General features: G+C 45.6%; 1 protein-coding gene across 2 annotated transcripts in view; it reads right to left on the bottom strand.

Annotated features, from left to right (window-relative positions):
- The window catches only part of rbl1 (retinoblastoma-like 1 (p107)), a 42,121-nt gene that overhangs the window by 4,529 nt on the left and 22,105 nt on the right, over window positions 1-15,487 (bottom strand). For both annotated transcript variants that reach the window (XM_014131642.2, XM_014131643.2), the window contains exons 6-17: window positions 14,124-14,281; window positions 13,690-13,754; window positions 13,373-13,559; window positions 12,826-12,992; window positions 12,305-12,417; window positions 11,847-11,950; window positions 11,465-11,602; window positions 10,323-10,487; window positions 9,809-9,941; window positions 9,072-9,296; window positions 5,507-5,697; window positions 1,711-1,887 (exon numbers count right to left, since the gene is read on the bottom strand). In XM_014131642.2, coding sequence (XP_013987117.1) covers window positions 1,711-1,887; window positions 5,507-5,697; window positions 9,072-9,296; window positions 9,809-9,941; window positions 10,323-10,487; window positions 11,465-11,602; window positions 11,847-11,950; window positions 12,305-12,417; window positions 12,826-12,992; window positions 13,373-13,559; window positions 13,690-13,754; window positions 14,124-14,281 — 1,823 coding nt within the window. The remainder of the gene's footprint in view (window positions 1-1,710; window positions 1,888-5,506; window positions 5,698-9,071; window positions 9,297-9,808; window positions 9,942-10,322; window positions 10,488-11,464; window positions 11,603-11,846; window positions 11,951-12,304; window positions 12,418-12,825; window positions 12,993-13,372; window positions 13,560-13,689; window positions 13,755-14,123; window positions 14,282-15,487) is intronic.

Raw genomic sequence — 15,487 nt, 5'->3', positions numbered from 1 at the left:
GGAAATGTGCCATAGATGCGGTAGGGGTCAATCGAACTCGACCAAAACAATGGAATTGCGATGGAAACACGTGGGGGAAAGGGCCATGGGGAAAGATCCAGAGTCTCCTCATTGCCCCCTGGCAAAATCTACCTACATTTACGCTATTGTTTGTGTATTTCAAACTGTTGAGGCAAAGAAATATATATATATTTTTAAATCGCAGTATAATGCTTTTTGTATGGATGTCAACCCCAACACATGTTCATGTCATTGTTACCAATCAACTGCATCACAGTTAAAAACAACAACTGACTACCACCAAATTCAGTATGCGAGCTATGCTAACCAGCTTATAAGAATGGGAGTTAGCATTTAGCAGTCACTTCTAAAACTGAAAAGGGACAACTTCCATATGTTATGAAGTGAAAACAGTCAAATATATCAAAATCGGACTTAAGTAACCACATGGAAGGCCTGTTACAATACATAAATCCTGACGGACTTGACGAATAGCCACTCTGTTAGATCAGATTTGTTAAACGTGCACCATTCCATTGACTCCTGTACTACATCTGTTTAAATATGAGATTGAGGCAAGCAGTTCAACACCGGTAGGTCTCATTATTCACCATTTTGGGCAGTTTGTCCATTATAACAACTACATAAGCATGTGCATCCATAGAATTAGAATGCCATTCAAATGCCATTTCTGAGCCAGCCATGTCACACAACTAAACAATACATTGCAAACATTCCGTTTAAACATTCTGGTGACTAGGGAACATAGAACACCAGTTTTAACAAGACAATCTAGCATATTCCTCCTGAGGTATAGTTATTACAGCCTAGAGAAACACATCAAGATCTGTGCCAAGCCACCCTCCAAAAGCTCCAGACCGGGAGTCTACGACTCCACCAAGTCCCGGCTCAAGGGCACTGACCTAGCCGCCGGCTACATCAAGCGATCCATGGTGTGATGCACCAAGGGACCTGGGCCGGTCTGGAAATTATCACTCTTTTGTATGTTTGATTCAACGGACAGATAGGAAGAGCAGTGGGGCTGAGATTCGAGAACAGACATATGTGCTGTTGGCATTGGTGGTGACTGCTAGACCAACCTCAGACCAACTGTTGCTCAAAAGATGACCTCTACCTTGGATCAGCGAGGGTTCCAAAAAGAGGCAGTAGTATTGTATACAGAACCACCAAAATCCACTGTATTCAGAAGTGTCTTAAATCCACAAACACCTGCAGTTCTTCAATAAAATAATGAATCCAAAGAACTCATTACAAATATTTTCAGTCAGATTTCTTGATGGTGCAGAAAAGTATTAGATATTCTATATTAAGAAACAAGGGAATGCATTTGTCAAATTTGAATATAAAAGGGTATTCTCTGTTTTAATAGGGAATGTAAGTATAACAATTTTCCTATGAATTGAAAAAGAAAATTAATAAAATCACTTTATTATGGTCCACATAAGAAATAAAAACAAGAAAGTACCATACTAAGTACTAGGTACCCTGTATGACACAGAAATAATCAAGTCATTGTCAATCCCTCTGTTCAAGACCAACAGAACATCGCTGAACTCATTCAGTGAATCCAGAAACACAGGCGCATAGAAAGCCATTTAGCAGTTCTCTCTCAGTTCTCTCTCAATGAATGCATTGATAAAGGTAAAACAACCAAAAATAAACAAATCTTTCTTCTCAGTGCTTTAGTACCTTAGAGATTATGTAGATGGCACAAAGGAGGAGCTGGTCCAGGTGTCTGTCTTTCATCAGCTCTGGACACTGGACGATGGAGTGCTCAAAGCAAGTCCAGATCTTGCCCCGCAGCTCTGCAGAGATGTCCAGCCTCACGCACAGGTCTCTCAGCCGCACACTGGCCAGGTGGTACACCTACAGAGAGCAAGAGGAGGGGGTGAGAGAGAGCGAGAACGCGAGAGGGGGGTGGGCGAGAGAGAGAGCGAGAGGGCGAGGTGGGGGCGAGAGAGCGAGCGAGGGGGGCGAGAGAGAGGGCGAGGTGCGGGCGAGAGAGGGGGCGAGGTGGGGCGAAGAGGGGCGAGGTGCGAGGCGAGAGAGCGAAGCGAGAGAGAGCGGCAGCGAGAGCGAGAGAGAGCGAAAGCGGAGAGCGAGAAGCGAAGAGAGAGCGAGCGAGGGCGAGAAGGAGAGAAAGGCGAAAGCGAGAGCGAAGCGAAAGCGAGAGAGCGAAGCGAAGGGGCGAAAGCGAAAGCAGAGAAGCGAAAGCGAGCAGCGAGAGCGAAGAAGCGGCGAGAGCGAGGGGGCGAAGAGAGCGGAGCGAAAGCGGGGCGAAAGCGAAAGCGAGAGCGGCGAAAGCGAGAGCGGCGAAAGCGAGAGAGCGAGCGAAAGCGAAGAGAGCGAGCGAAAGCGAGGCGAAAGCGAAGAAGAGGCGAAAGCGAGAGCGGGGCGAAGAGCAAGAAAGCGAGAGAGCGAAAGGGGAAAGCGAGAGAGCGAAGAAGGGAAAGCGAGAGAGCGAAGAGAGAAGCGAGGAGAGCGAGGAAGGGGGCGAGAAGAGCGAAAGCGAGGCGAAAGCGAGAGGCGAGAGCGAAAGCGGAGAGAGCGAAGCGAGAGAGCGAAGAAGCGAAGCGAGAGCGAAAAGGCGAGGCGAGAAAGCGAGAGAAAGCGGGCGAGGGCGAAGAGGAAGCGAGAGCGGGGAGGGGGGCGAGAGAGAGCGAAGGAAAGCGAGAAGCGAGAGAAAGCGAGAGAGCGAGAAAGCGAAAGCGAGAGAGCGAAAGCGAAGGAAGCGGGGGGCGAGAGAGAGAGCGAAGAAGCGAGAGAGCGAGGGGGCGAGAGCGAAGAGGAAAGCGAGGCGAGAGGCGAAGAAAGGGCGAAAGCGAGGGCGAGAGCGAAGCGGGGCGAAAGCGAAAGCGAAGAAGAAGCGAGGAGGCAAGGAAAGGGCGAGAAAGAGCGAGAAAGCCGCAAAGCGAAAGGAAAGCGGAAAAGCGACGGCGAAGAAGGAAGGCGAGAAGCGAAGCGAAAGCGAAAAAAGCGAAAGGAAAGCGAGAAAGCGAGCGAAGCGAAAGCGAAGAAAGCGGCGAGAAGCGAAAGCGAGAAAGCGGCGAAGCGAGCGAAAGCGGCAAGCGAAAGCGAAGAAGCAGCGCAGCGAAAAGCGAAAGCGCGCGAACGAAAGCGAAAGCGAAGAAAGCGAAAGGAAAAAAGCGGCGAAAGCGAAGCGGCGAAAGCGAAAGCGGCGAGGAAAAGCGAAAGGAAAGCGAGCGAGAAAAGCGAGAAAGCGAGCGAAGAGCGAAGAAAGCGAAGCGGGAAACGAAGAAAGCGAACGAGAGCGAAACGAAGAAAAGCGAGCGAGGAAGAAGCGGGCGAAAGGAAGAAAGCGGCGAAGCGAAGAAGAAAGCGGGCGAGAAAGCGAAGAAGCGAAGGGCGAGACGAAGAAAGCGAAAGCGAAAGCGAAGAAACGAAGAAAGCGAAAGGAGAAAGCGAAAAAAGCGAGGCGAGGAAACGGAAAGCGAGGGCGAAACGAAGAAAAGCGAGCGAAGAACGAAAGAAGAAAGGCGAAGCGAGCGAAAGCGAAGAAGAAAAGCGAGCGAAAAGCGGGCGAAAGCGAAGAAGCGGGAAAGCGAACGAAAGCGAAAGCAGAAAGGAAAGCGAGCGAGAAACGAAAAAGAAAGCGAGCGAAAGCGAAGAAAGCGAAGCGAAGACGAAGGCGAAAAGCGAAAGCGAAGAAGGCGAAAGCGAAAGCGAAGAAAGCGAAAAGCGAAGCGAAAGCGAAAGCGGAAAGCGAAAGCGAAGCGAAAGCGAAAAGCGAGCGAAAGCGAAAGCAGCAAGGAAAGCGGGGCGAAAGCGAAAGCGAAAGCGAAAGCGGGAAAGCGAAAGCGAGCGAAAGCGAAGAGCGAAGGAAAAGCACGGAAGAGCGGCGAAAAGCGAGCGAAAGCGAAGAAGCCGCGAAAGCGAAAAGGGAAAGCGAAAGCCGCAAAGCGAAGCGAAGAAGAAAAGCGAAAGCGAAAGCGACGAAGGCGAAAGCGAGAAGAAAGCGAAAGGCGAAGAAAGCAAGAAAGCGAAGGCGAAAGCGAGAAAGCGAAAGCGACGAAAGGAGAAAGCGAAAGCGAAGAGAGCAAAGCGAAGAAGCGAAGGAGCGAAGGAGAAGAAGCGAAGAAGAAAGCGAGAAGCAGGAAGAGAGAAGCGAGAAAGCGAAGAAAGCGAGGCGAAGAAAGCGAAGAACGAAAGCGGGGAAAGCGAAAGCGAAAGCGACGAAAGCGAAGAAAGGAAGCGAAAGCGAGAAGCGAAGGCGAAAGCGGGAGAAGCGAAAGCGAAAGCGAAGAGAAAGCGAAAGCGAAAAGGAGCGAAAGCGAAAGCGAAAGCGAAGAAGCGACGAAAGCAAAGCGAAAGCGAAAGCGAAAGCGAAGAAAAGCGAAAAGCGAAGAAAGCGAAAGCGAAAGCGAAAGCGAAAGAAGAAGCGAAAGCGAAGAAAGCAGCGAAAGCGAAGAAAGCGAGCGAAAAGCGAGAGAAAGCGAGGCGAAGAAAAAGCGGCGAAAGCGAGAAGAAGCGAAACGAAGAAAGCGAGAGAGCGAGGAAGCGAAGCGAGAAAGGACGAAAGCGAGAAGGCGAAAGCGAAAGGCGAAGGGAAAGCGAAAAGCGAGAAGCGAAAAGCGAGCGAGGAAAGCGAAGAGCAGAAGCGAAGGGGAAGAAGCGAGGCGAGAAGGAAGAACGAAAGCGAAGCGAAGGCGAGCGAAAGCGGGAGCGGCGAAGCGAAGGAAGCGAGGCGAGGAAGCGAAGCGAGAAGCGGAAAGCAAAGAAGGAAAGCGAAGAAAGCGGCGAGAGCGAAGAGAAAGCGGGCGAAAGCGAAAACGCGAGCGAAGCGAGCGAAAGCGAAGCGAAGCGAAGAAGAAGGCGAGCGACGAAAGCGAAGCGAAACGAAGAAAGCGAAGCGAAAGCGAAGAAGCGAAGAAAGCGAAAGCGAAGCGAAGAAAGCGAAGCGAAGAAACGCGAAGGAAAAGCGGCGAGCGAAAAGCGAAAGGAAGCGACGAAAAGCGAGCGAAAGCGGAAAGCGAAGGAAGCGGGAAAGCGAAGAAGGCGAAGCGAAAAAAGGGCGAAAGCGAAGAGCGAGAAAGCGAAAGCGAAAAAGCGAAAGCGAAAGCGAAGCGAAAGCGAAGAAGAAAGCGGCGAAAGCGAAGAAAGCGGCGAAAAGCGAAGAAGCGGCGAAGAAGCGAAAGCGAAGCGAGCGAGAAGCGGCGAAGCGAAGCGAGCGAAAGCGAGAAGCGAAGAGCGAAGAAAGCGAGGGGGGCGAGAGAGAGCGAGGGGGGGCGAGAGAGAGCGAGGGGGGGCGAGAGAGAGCGAGAGCGAGAAACATTTGAGTTATTTGTAGCAGCTAGTACTACGTACACCATTATTCATCATTTTTGTTGCATGTAAAAATAAAGGCCCCCTGTAGATAGTGACTGTGTGCTGTTCTCTGAGATAGATACGTGGAACAGCTGGGGGTAGGACAGGTTTGCGAACCACTGATATAGGGAATAGGGTGCCTTTGTGCCCTCTGTTTCACCTTCCTGAAGAAGAGGGCCAAGGAGCCGGTGCGTCGGGGCCGGCTCTGTTGGGGGTCTGGCTGGGCCTGGGGTGCCGGAATGGGCCGGCTGGGGGAGGCTGTCAAGAGGACCTGGGCTGTAATGGGACTGCCGGGCTCCCCTCTGGTCTGCACCTGGATCAGTGTGATGCCTCCCAGATCATTCTTTATACCTGGGGATCACATTGGCACACTGTACTCAGAACAGGGGGGACGATTGGCTTGTGGAGGCGTTGCACAATTTCATATCAATAAAATGACAAAAGTGTGTTACATGTAGAGTTGAAAAGGGAGGGTATATTACTAGAAGCTGATTTCAGCAGTAAACTACCAGAATTTTGCTCGCTTTCAAATTTGAATAATTGTATAAAATGACATCTAGTGGCCTTTTTGTGTACTTATCACAGGGTCTGTAAATTCTCTCTGGCCCTCTGTGTGGCCTAAATATAAACCATCAACTCAGTGAACACCATTGGTGTTTAATATGAGGGTGTCAGGATTAAATTGATTTTATTTTTTACACACTTATTTTACCGTGTCGATATTTCAGTTGTAAATGTTTTGGTGACAAATTGGTAGCAGTTGTGAAAAAAGTCAATAGTTCGAGTTATTTGAAAATAATACCATTGTTGAGAAGATGCTTTTTTTCTCCACTAATTAGGTAATTTTCTCTTGAACTATATGGTCTATTCACTAGAAATTCATGGACACAGATATAAAAAATGAATACTATATATTAATACTAAATAGTTACACTATAAATGTCCAAAGTAACCATAGATTACTGAAAATTCAGGTAACTAGTTGTGTGTGTGATGGTACCAAATTGATAATGATTTAAAGTCGCTATTCAATCTTCTAGAATAACTTAATACATTCTATATTAATTCATTTGTTAGCTGAAGTCTGCAGACCATTTATCAGAGATTGTTATACAAGATACGGACAAAATAAATCTGAGGACACCACTATCCTCTAGAAGCGTAGTGGTATCCTTTCGGGTTTGTTGTCATTTTTTAAAGGCCTTCTCCTTAATTAAAAACATAAACATCAGCCACAAGATGGGTATGGGTAAATCCAGTGGTGTAAAGTACTTAAGTAAAAATACTTAAGTACTCCTTAATTAAGTAGCTTTGGGGTATCTGTATTTCACTATTTATATTTTTGCCAATTTACTTTTGCTTCACTACATTACTAAAGAAAATAAATGTACTTTTTACTCCATACATTTTCCCTGACAGCCAAAAGTACTCGTTACACTTTGAATGCTTAGCAGGACAGGAAAACTGTCAAATTCACACGCTTATCAAGAGAACATCCCTAGTCATCCCTACTGCTTCTGATCTGGTGGACTCACTAAACACACATGCTTCATTTATAAATTATGTCTGAGCATTGGATTATGTCCCTGGCTTTCAGTAAATAACACCATCTGGTTTACTTAATAAGGAATTTTAAATGATTTGTACTTTTCCTTTTGATACTTAAGTATACTTAAAACCAAATACTTTAAGACTTTTACTCAAGTAGTATTTTACTGGGTGACTCACTTGAGTAATTTTCTATTAAGGTAGCTTAACTTTTATTCAAGTATGACAATTAGGTACTTTTTCCACTGCTGGGAAAATCAATGTTAATTCCATCACTATTTGACAGCATCCCTTTCGGTTTAAACAAATCTTTCCATACATGTTTGCACATAGAAGAAGTGGTCAGAAAGTTACTTTTTAGACCCGAAGTCCAAAACATTCTGGTGAAGAAAAAAAAAATAGTTTGAATAAAGAGTCATTTTCAACTTTACGTCAAGTATCTAAAAATGCGTAAACAGCTATTTGTTTTCCATATTTGCATTAGGGCTGGGAATTGCCTGGGACTGATATTAATCACGATACTTAGGTGCCGATACGATTTTCACGATTCTATATGTATTGCGATTCAATGTTCCAAACATACAGCTCACCATGTCTGCTGCTGAGGGACAAGAGAGCCACGAGAAAAATTTGTTTTGATCAGTCATGGAAATAAGTGCTAAAATCGAATTGGCTCCCTATTTAAAAATATGGAGAACAATGTAGCATAGACCCTATTTCACATCAGCTGAGGTTGTGTTTTGCCTACCATCTGTTGAGATACAAAATTCTCTTGAATACAGGGTGGGGTGTCATTTCTATCATAGAAATATAACTAATTTAATGAACCTATCCCTTCAGACCACTGCAATATAGCTGGTACACCATTGAAATGTAAAATTGAATTTATTTTTTACTTCTAATTACAACCACAAAGATGACTGCCGGTCCACCCACTGCCAACTAAAAATTGTCATGTCTATTCTATTATCTACATTTCAATAGGTTTCCTCTTTGTGGTACCATTTGAAAGTACATTTATAAGCCAAAACATGACAACCAGCCTGTATTCAAGAGCATGTTGTGTCTCAACCGATGGCTGGCACAACACAAAAACCTTAGATCAGAGATGTGCGCCACACAAAAATCTGAACTCATCATGAGGGGCCGCAGCAGCTCACGGGTTGTATACCTCAAATAAAACATTTCATGTCACATGCACAGAATACAACAGAGAAATGCTTACTTATAAGCCCTTAACCAACAATGCAGTTAGGAAAGAATTTCATAAAAAACAAATAATTAAAGAGCAGCAGTAAAATAACAATAGTGAGGCTATATACAGGGGGTACCAGTACAGAGTCAATGTGCGGGGGCACCGGTTGAGGTAATATGTACATGTAGGTAGAGTTATTAAAGTGACTATGCAAATATAATAAACAGAATAGCAGCAGCGTAAAAGAGGGGGGCAATGCAAATCGTCAATGCAAATGGGTAGCCTTTTGATTACATGTTCAGGAGTCTTATGGCTTGGGGGTAGAAGCTGTTTAAAAGCCTCTTAGACCTAGACTTGACGCTCTGGTACCGCTTGCTGTGCGGTAGCAGAGAGAACAGTCTATGACTAGGGTGGCTGTAGTCATAGACTGTTCCTACATCCATACCAACAGTCTGAGCTGGCCCTAGCCTTTTGGGGTCCCTAAGTGACATTGCGAGCAAAACATTTTAAAGGTCACCCTCTTGACAATGTTTGATCCGGGGGACTACAAAAAGCAACACTAGCTGCCAATCCCTACCTTAGATGTAAAATATGGTCTAAACTACAACAATAATTGAGGATAATGGTATATTTATTAAAAAATATTTTCCCCCCAGAAGTTATAAAATAGTTTGACAACCCTGTTTGTAAGCTTTTAAATTATGTTTATCTTTTCCAGTGATTACGACATGGATATGGCATGGTATGCAAAATGGGTAAACTCTGAGCACTTTTATCTGTTAAATGTTTTGGCATTCAGGTCCAAAGTCACTTCCTGAGCACTTCTACAATGGGCAAATATGTATGGAAGATTTCATTCAAATCAAAAGGGGTGCTATCAAAAAGTGATTGAATTCAAATGGATTTATCCATATATCATTAATTTAACTGACCAAAAATGTGTATAAATACCACAGCGTGTGATAAGTTATCGCAGCTGTACCTTGCAGTGGGATGCTGAGCTGCTGGCCGTTGGCTGTGGTCATATTGAGTATGGTGGGAGTGTCGATCTTCAGCGTCCCGCCGGGCGTGAACATGAGCCTCTTGGCAAGGGACGGGGACTGCTGGGCCTGGCTGCTGCTGTCGTCCCCAAACAGACGCCGCTTGGCACTGCCCGCCGCCGGGGAGCTGTAACGGTCGTGGACGGATAAGGGCGACGGAGGAATGTCTGGGAAAAGGACAAGAGGTTCAGTTTGTTAGACTTAAAAGAGCATTCATTTTCCTGGGGAACTTAGCATAAGCCTGAGTAGAAAATGACGAGGCTTTATTTCATCGTAACACAGACTGGCACAGAGTTCAATAGAGCGTTCATGTTATTTTGAGGACAATATGGATGTACAGTCTTCTGTTATCAAAAGGGACATTAAAGTCACACCACTCCATGTGAACCCCAAAGATTATTATACAAACTCCCTCTAGTGGCTGAATGAGGACACACTGACATAAAATACTGACATACACCAAAAGGAGAAAAATAAGAAATGCTGACATATTGGCTCTCTCGTTTAATATTTTCTCAATTCCTCGCATCCTCTCTACCTGCCTCTTTCTGAAGCAGATTTGATAAGGTCCATGTAACTTGTCCTCCAATGCGGTTGAGGTGGCAAGGAGATACAATGCGAGGAATCGTGGAAAGACTAATTGAGATAGAGGCTCTAACACCTCAAGGTGGCGGCCTACCTTTGCGTGCGCTGCTCAGGCCCGTCCTAAACTCGCGGATGCGGGGGTGGATGATGGGGGAGAGGGCCACCAGAGGGAGGTGGGAGGGACCAGCACTGCTGTTCCCCGTGTCAAAACTACTGGGGAAGTTCACCTGGATACGATAGGGGGAGGAAGATCAGTTAGGAATAGTTAAGAATTGATATATTTGTAAATGGTTAACTGACACCTCGCCTTATGGGAATTCCATTGTTACCTAGGATCATGTACTTTTACTATTATATGGCTTGCATTATTGTAATTTGAGGGGTTTAAGTGCCAAATCAAAATGCACTAGGCACAGTTAACCACAAAAATACTTTGTCAGTTAAAGACAGAGCCAGGATCTAACTCAACACATTCCAAAAGCTAAATTAATGCATCTTATAATATAACTTATTCACCACGATAACACAACAGTAAAAAAACATTTTCTGATGTACAATGCACATCCCCATGGGCTGGCTTTGTAGTTGTAGTGTTTCTGGGTGCTCACCTCCTCCACGGTGGGGACCTTGTTGTGAGCCTGCTCCAGGGCCTCCCACAGCACAGAGTCTGCTGTCCAGGCCCGGCACTCCAGCACCTGCTCTTCGATGGAGTTCAGGTGCTTCACCATGTCCCGGGACAGACCCTCCTCCGAGCGGATGAACACCTCAATCACCTGCATGTACACATTTTCAGCGTAGGTTGACATCAGATAGGTGTGTGTGTGTGTGTATACCAGCAGACATTTTTATTTCACCTTTGTAGCACCAGGTAGGCCAGTTGAGAACAAGTTCTCATTTACAACTGTGACCTGGCCAAGATAAAGCAAAGCAGTGCGACAAAAACAACTGAGTTACAAACAAACGTACAGTCAATAACACAATAGAAAAATCTATTGAACTGAGATTGAGATTGCCTGCAATGACAACAAGCTCAGTCCGATGATGCTGTGACACACCGCCCCAGACCATGACGGACCCTCCACCTCCAAATCGATCCCGCTCCAGAGTACAGGCCTCAGTGTAACATTCATTCCTTTGACGATAACCGCGAATCTGACCATCACCCCTGGTGACCCAAAACCGTGACTCGTCAGTGAAGAGCACTTTCTGCTAGTCCTGTCTGGTCCAGCGACAGTGGGTTTGTGCTCATAGGCGACGTTCTTGCTGGTGATGCCTGGTGAGGACCTGCCTTACAACAGGCCTACAAGCCCTCAGCCCAGCCTCTCTCAGCCTATTGCGGACAGTCTGAGCACTGATGGAGGGATTGTGCGTTCCTGGTCTAACTCGGGCAGTTGTTGTTGCCATCCTGTACCTGTCCCGCAGGTGTGATGTTCGGATGTACCGATCCTGTGCAGGTGTTGTTACACGTGGTCTGCCACTGCGAGGAGGATCAGCTGTCCATCTTGTCTCCCTGTAGCTCTGTCTTAGGTGTCTCACAGTACAGACATTGCAATTTATTGCCCTGGTCACACCTGCATTTCTCATGCCTCCTTGCAGCATGCCTAAGGCATGTTCACGGAGAAGAGCAGGGACTTTTGTTAAAGTGACTACGGATAGATAATAACAGAGTAGGAGGGGGGGGGATATTTGATTCGAATCTACTGTGATTGAGTGTTTGCGTGCGAGTGCAGCTAGTCGGCGGGCCACTTACCTTAAAGAAGTAGAACGGTCGTAGTTTGAAGATGCTGATGATCCAGGGGAAGGTGCGCTGGGAGCTGTAGGCAAACAGCACCACCTCAAGACAACAGGCCATCAGAGAGCAGTGGAAGATGTCCTGCTCCAGCAGCACCTACAATTTTCAATCATTGGCACACTGAATGTCCAACAGTCTGATGCAATGCACCATCACACCTTAGCTTTGCTATTCTTCATATCTGTAAGCGTTAGTTACCATATAGATGTGTGCCATAGCACGAAACAGAAGAAAGCAGTCTGAAACAGCGAGGCACTATCTGAACTCGTCCAATAAACACTTTTTCAGTTTTCATTTCAGATACTGTGTACCCTAATGAACACGACCCAGTGCAACTTACAGCCATGTCTTTGCCGTGTAGCCTCCTTGTCTCTTGGGCCATGACATTCTCGAGGATCTTGTAATAGAGGATTTCAGCCAGCTTCATCCTGTTCTCAGCAAAATCTGAACGAAGGGGCCAAGAAATGGCATTAGAAAGAACATACAAGCTTTCATTGACCCATTATCTTAATTCAATAGTGGTCTTGTGTCTGCTTTTTGCCTGATCAAACTTAGAAGTAATATGCATGGAAAGCGGAACATGCACAATAGAGCGGGACACCTCGTAATTTTGAGGCATGTTTGACAGAACACTTACGGTAAATAGCAAAAGAGTGTCTGAGCAGTTGCGTACTAAGTCCACTTTTTGTACTAATGTTTACTTTTTTACATTTGTGGTGTACCCCTTCTCCAAGAATATTTAACCCCTATTTCTGCATGCTCAATGTATTCCATCTGCATGCGTGTCTGGTATCTCACCCATGTGTGAGCCAGGCAGTTCCTCTGAGTCCTTTGTGTAATGTTGCTTGAACGTCTCGCCCAGGGTTTTTACTCTGCCCAGAATAGCTACGATGGGGTCCCGCGAACATGACCTACATGTGGAAAAAGTCACAGGGCCAAAACAGTTAAACACCACATACCTTCCAACTCAAGTCGCAGTGGCCTCTGTTTCTTCTCTCCCTGGGACTTGATTTATCAACCAAATCACAGTTGGGCGCAATTACATTTCAATGGGAAAATTTGAATTTTCGTTTACTTCCTGAATTGTAATTGACCCAAAACCAGATTAACATGCCAAGTTTACACAAACTATTTAACATGTAGCGAGGGTTTCTCCGACCCTTGTTATAAACCCAGTCCTGGACTAAAACACACTTTCAATGGAGATTCTCCAGAGATTCCAAATTTTTAATCCAGGACGAGGCTTCATCTCAGATCTGGGTCCATGAAAATGTCCCTATAAACTACATCCACATTTGAGGCAGTGGATGTGCGCTTACTTGAAAATCTGCATCAGGGCCTCGCTGGGGGCGCTACGCAGGCCCGAGACCATGCTCTGGAGTCGGCTGACGCTTTGCGTGGCCGAGGACACAGGGGTCACCAGTAGCTCCTTCTCCTTCAGGTAACGCCTGCCTGTCAGAGGAGTGGAGGGGGCAAGGGTGCGCTTCTGCACACACACACACACGACAGAACAAGGTTTTATTTCCTCTCAAAGTCACATGATCTCTGTTTAAGCTCCTTAAAAGGTTTTTGATTAGTGACTGAAAATGGGATGGTAAACAGCCTGAGTGGAATCACACTGACATTTTATTCACAAAATTATTATTTAGCGAGATAACATTAGCAAAGATGTGGCGAACACAGACAAGACAGAGGGCATTTTGTTTTAGCAGTAGGCGGCAATTTAATTTGAAAAATCTATATTTTATAATTAATCAGGAAAAAACATCTGTTCAGTTAGTTTGCGGAGATGGTGCCATAAATGAGCCTCATCCCTGTTGATTTTCAGCTGCATGTTTAGGAATTGAACTGGATTCAGCCATCTACCTTCTCAAAGTGCTGTTGCAGGTTGCTCTCCACCTGCATGCGGGCTGACAGCTGGCAGGCCCGGGGTTCTGGTGCAGCCTTCCTGGGTGTCCCGATCTCCTCGTCGGCATCCGCCCCCAGGAACACCCTCTCGTCAAAGTCCCCCACAGTCAGTACATACTCCTCATACTCCCGGTTTATCGCTTTACTGGGTGGCACACACGTTATCAGACCATAAGCAAGCAACGTTAAACACAAGAAGTTTCAAACGTGACCGAGATTGATAACATTCTAGGCACCTCTAAAAATGACAGATTAGGATTCAATAACAAACTTACTTGTTATCTATGAAGTTTGGTGTATCCAGGAGATCTGTGAGCAGCTCCTCATTCCCTTTAAGTATCTGGAGGAGAAGACAATGTATGAGTCAACACACTGGGCTCTGGGGGCTTAACAGTTCCCTCGCAGGGATCAAACGGGACTGATGCAGTTTCCCATATTTTCAAGGATCATTTTATTCTAGTCCAGACAAAAAGATGTTCCAATTACTATCTCCCACAGGATTTACTATATTCAAAATAAATTATGCCGGCATCTGTATGACCTTGGCTGGGGGGGGCATGTGTCTGAACATTTTATGTGTAGGGGTTTGTGGTTGGATTATGGAATGCGTACATTACTGAGCTTTTGTGTGTGTGGGGCATAGTCGTTTTAACCCACCACAGTACTCCTCCAGATAGCAGGTTGTCATTGTTTTAATGAGGGGTCTCACCTGCCGCTCAAAGAGCCTTTTAATGTAGGGCTTGAAGTAGTGCTCCTTGATGCCCTTGGCTTCCACCACCAAGCCGTCGTGTAGCTCACACAGCCGATCGATGACACATGGCGGCTCATCCGGGGTGTTGTTTTCCAACCTGAAGATGCTGGGCAAGCCTGAGGACAAAGGAAGCCAAGGTCAAAGAACATTTTTACATTTTGTTTATCTCCACTCTTCAGTATGTTATTGATGCATCGCCACTGATTAATCTGCCCCTTTCTCCATTTCTTTCATATTCAAAAGTATAATGCTATTTTTCAGAATTCAAGTCTGAACGAGTAAGTCAAATAAGTGTCATCAGCTCGCTTCATTTTATTTATTACCTTTTCTAATGTAGCTGTGTTTTGTTATTGGTTGCAAATCACGTAGGGCTGGGCGATAAATCAATATCAATAATTGAGGTAATTACTTCCCTCAATAACGATATAAAAACGCTTTGATTAAGTTTCAATATTGTCGATAAAGAATAATTAGGTACAGCAGTCCATTTTACCTCTGACGCAGCAGGAACGTGCAGAGAAGTGACAATATGCCCACTAAAAACCACTTAGCACTTTGAGTTATGGAGTAGCCACTATTAACCATGTGATGTAGGCGAAAACAGTGGCAGGTGATAGCCATGGAGTAGGCTCAGCTTCCAACTAAGAAATGATTGATAAAAATGGTTCAACCATTTCAGTTATTTGTAAGTGGTTTGGCTTTTTGAAGTCCGACAAAGAGCAGAGCAACGTTTCGTGCAAATTGTGCCGTAGACAGGTGGCTACCAAGTCTGGTAATACAACAAACCTTGTTCACCATCTGAAGCAAAATCACTCTTTGGAACATGATGAAAGTTTGAGTTTGTGCCATGGTATTGATAAACGCCCCTCAAGCACCAGCCAATCTAAGGATGTTCGCCCGAAGCAGACAACACTGACAGAGTTTATGCCCTACGAGCAAACATTGAAATGACAAAAGACATCACAAATGCTATTATGCATTGCATTGCCAAGGACATGCTACCAATTAGCACAGCCGAAAAGTAAGGTTTCATCAAGAGGCTTATCAATTGAATTGACCCCAGGTACGTTCTCTCTGGCCGCAAACATCTCTCACACCGCACTGCCTAAACTCTACGCCGACTGTAGGGAAAACGTTTAGGAACCGCTTAAAGATTTTGCGTATATTGCTACTACTACATATCTGTGGTCTAGTCACACGTCAGAGCCTTATATTAGCCTCACTATCCACTATATGACAGAGTGGAATTTTCAAAATGCCTTCAAACATACTTTCCCGACAACCACACGGGTGAAGCTATAGCAGAGGGGCTCATTGACACT

Source organism: Salmo salar, chromosome ssa12 (genome assembly GCF_905237065.1).
Source record: "Salmo salar chromosome ssa12, Ssal_v3.1, whole genome shotgun sequence".
Lineage (NCBI taxonomy): Eukaryota > Metazoa > Chordata > Actinopteri > Salmoniformes > Salmonidae > Salmo > Salmo salar.
The sequence above is the reverse complement of the archived record's forward strand: the minus strand, read 5'-3'. Positions and strand labels throughout refer to the sequence as shown.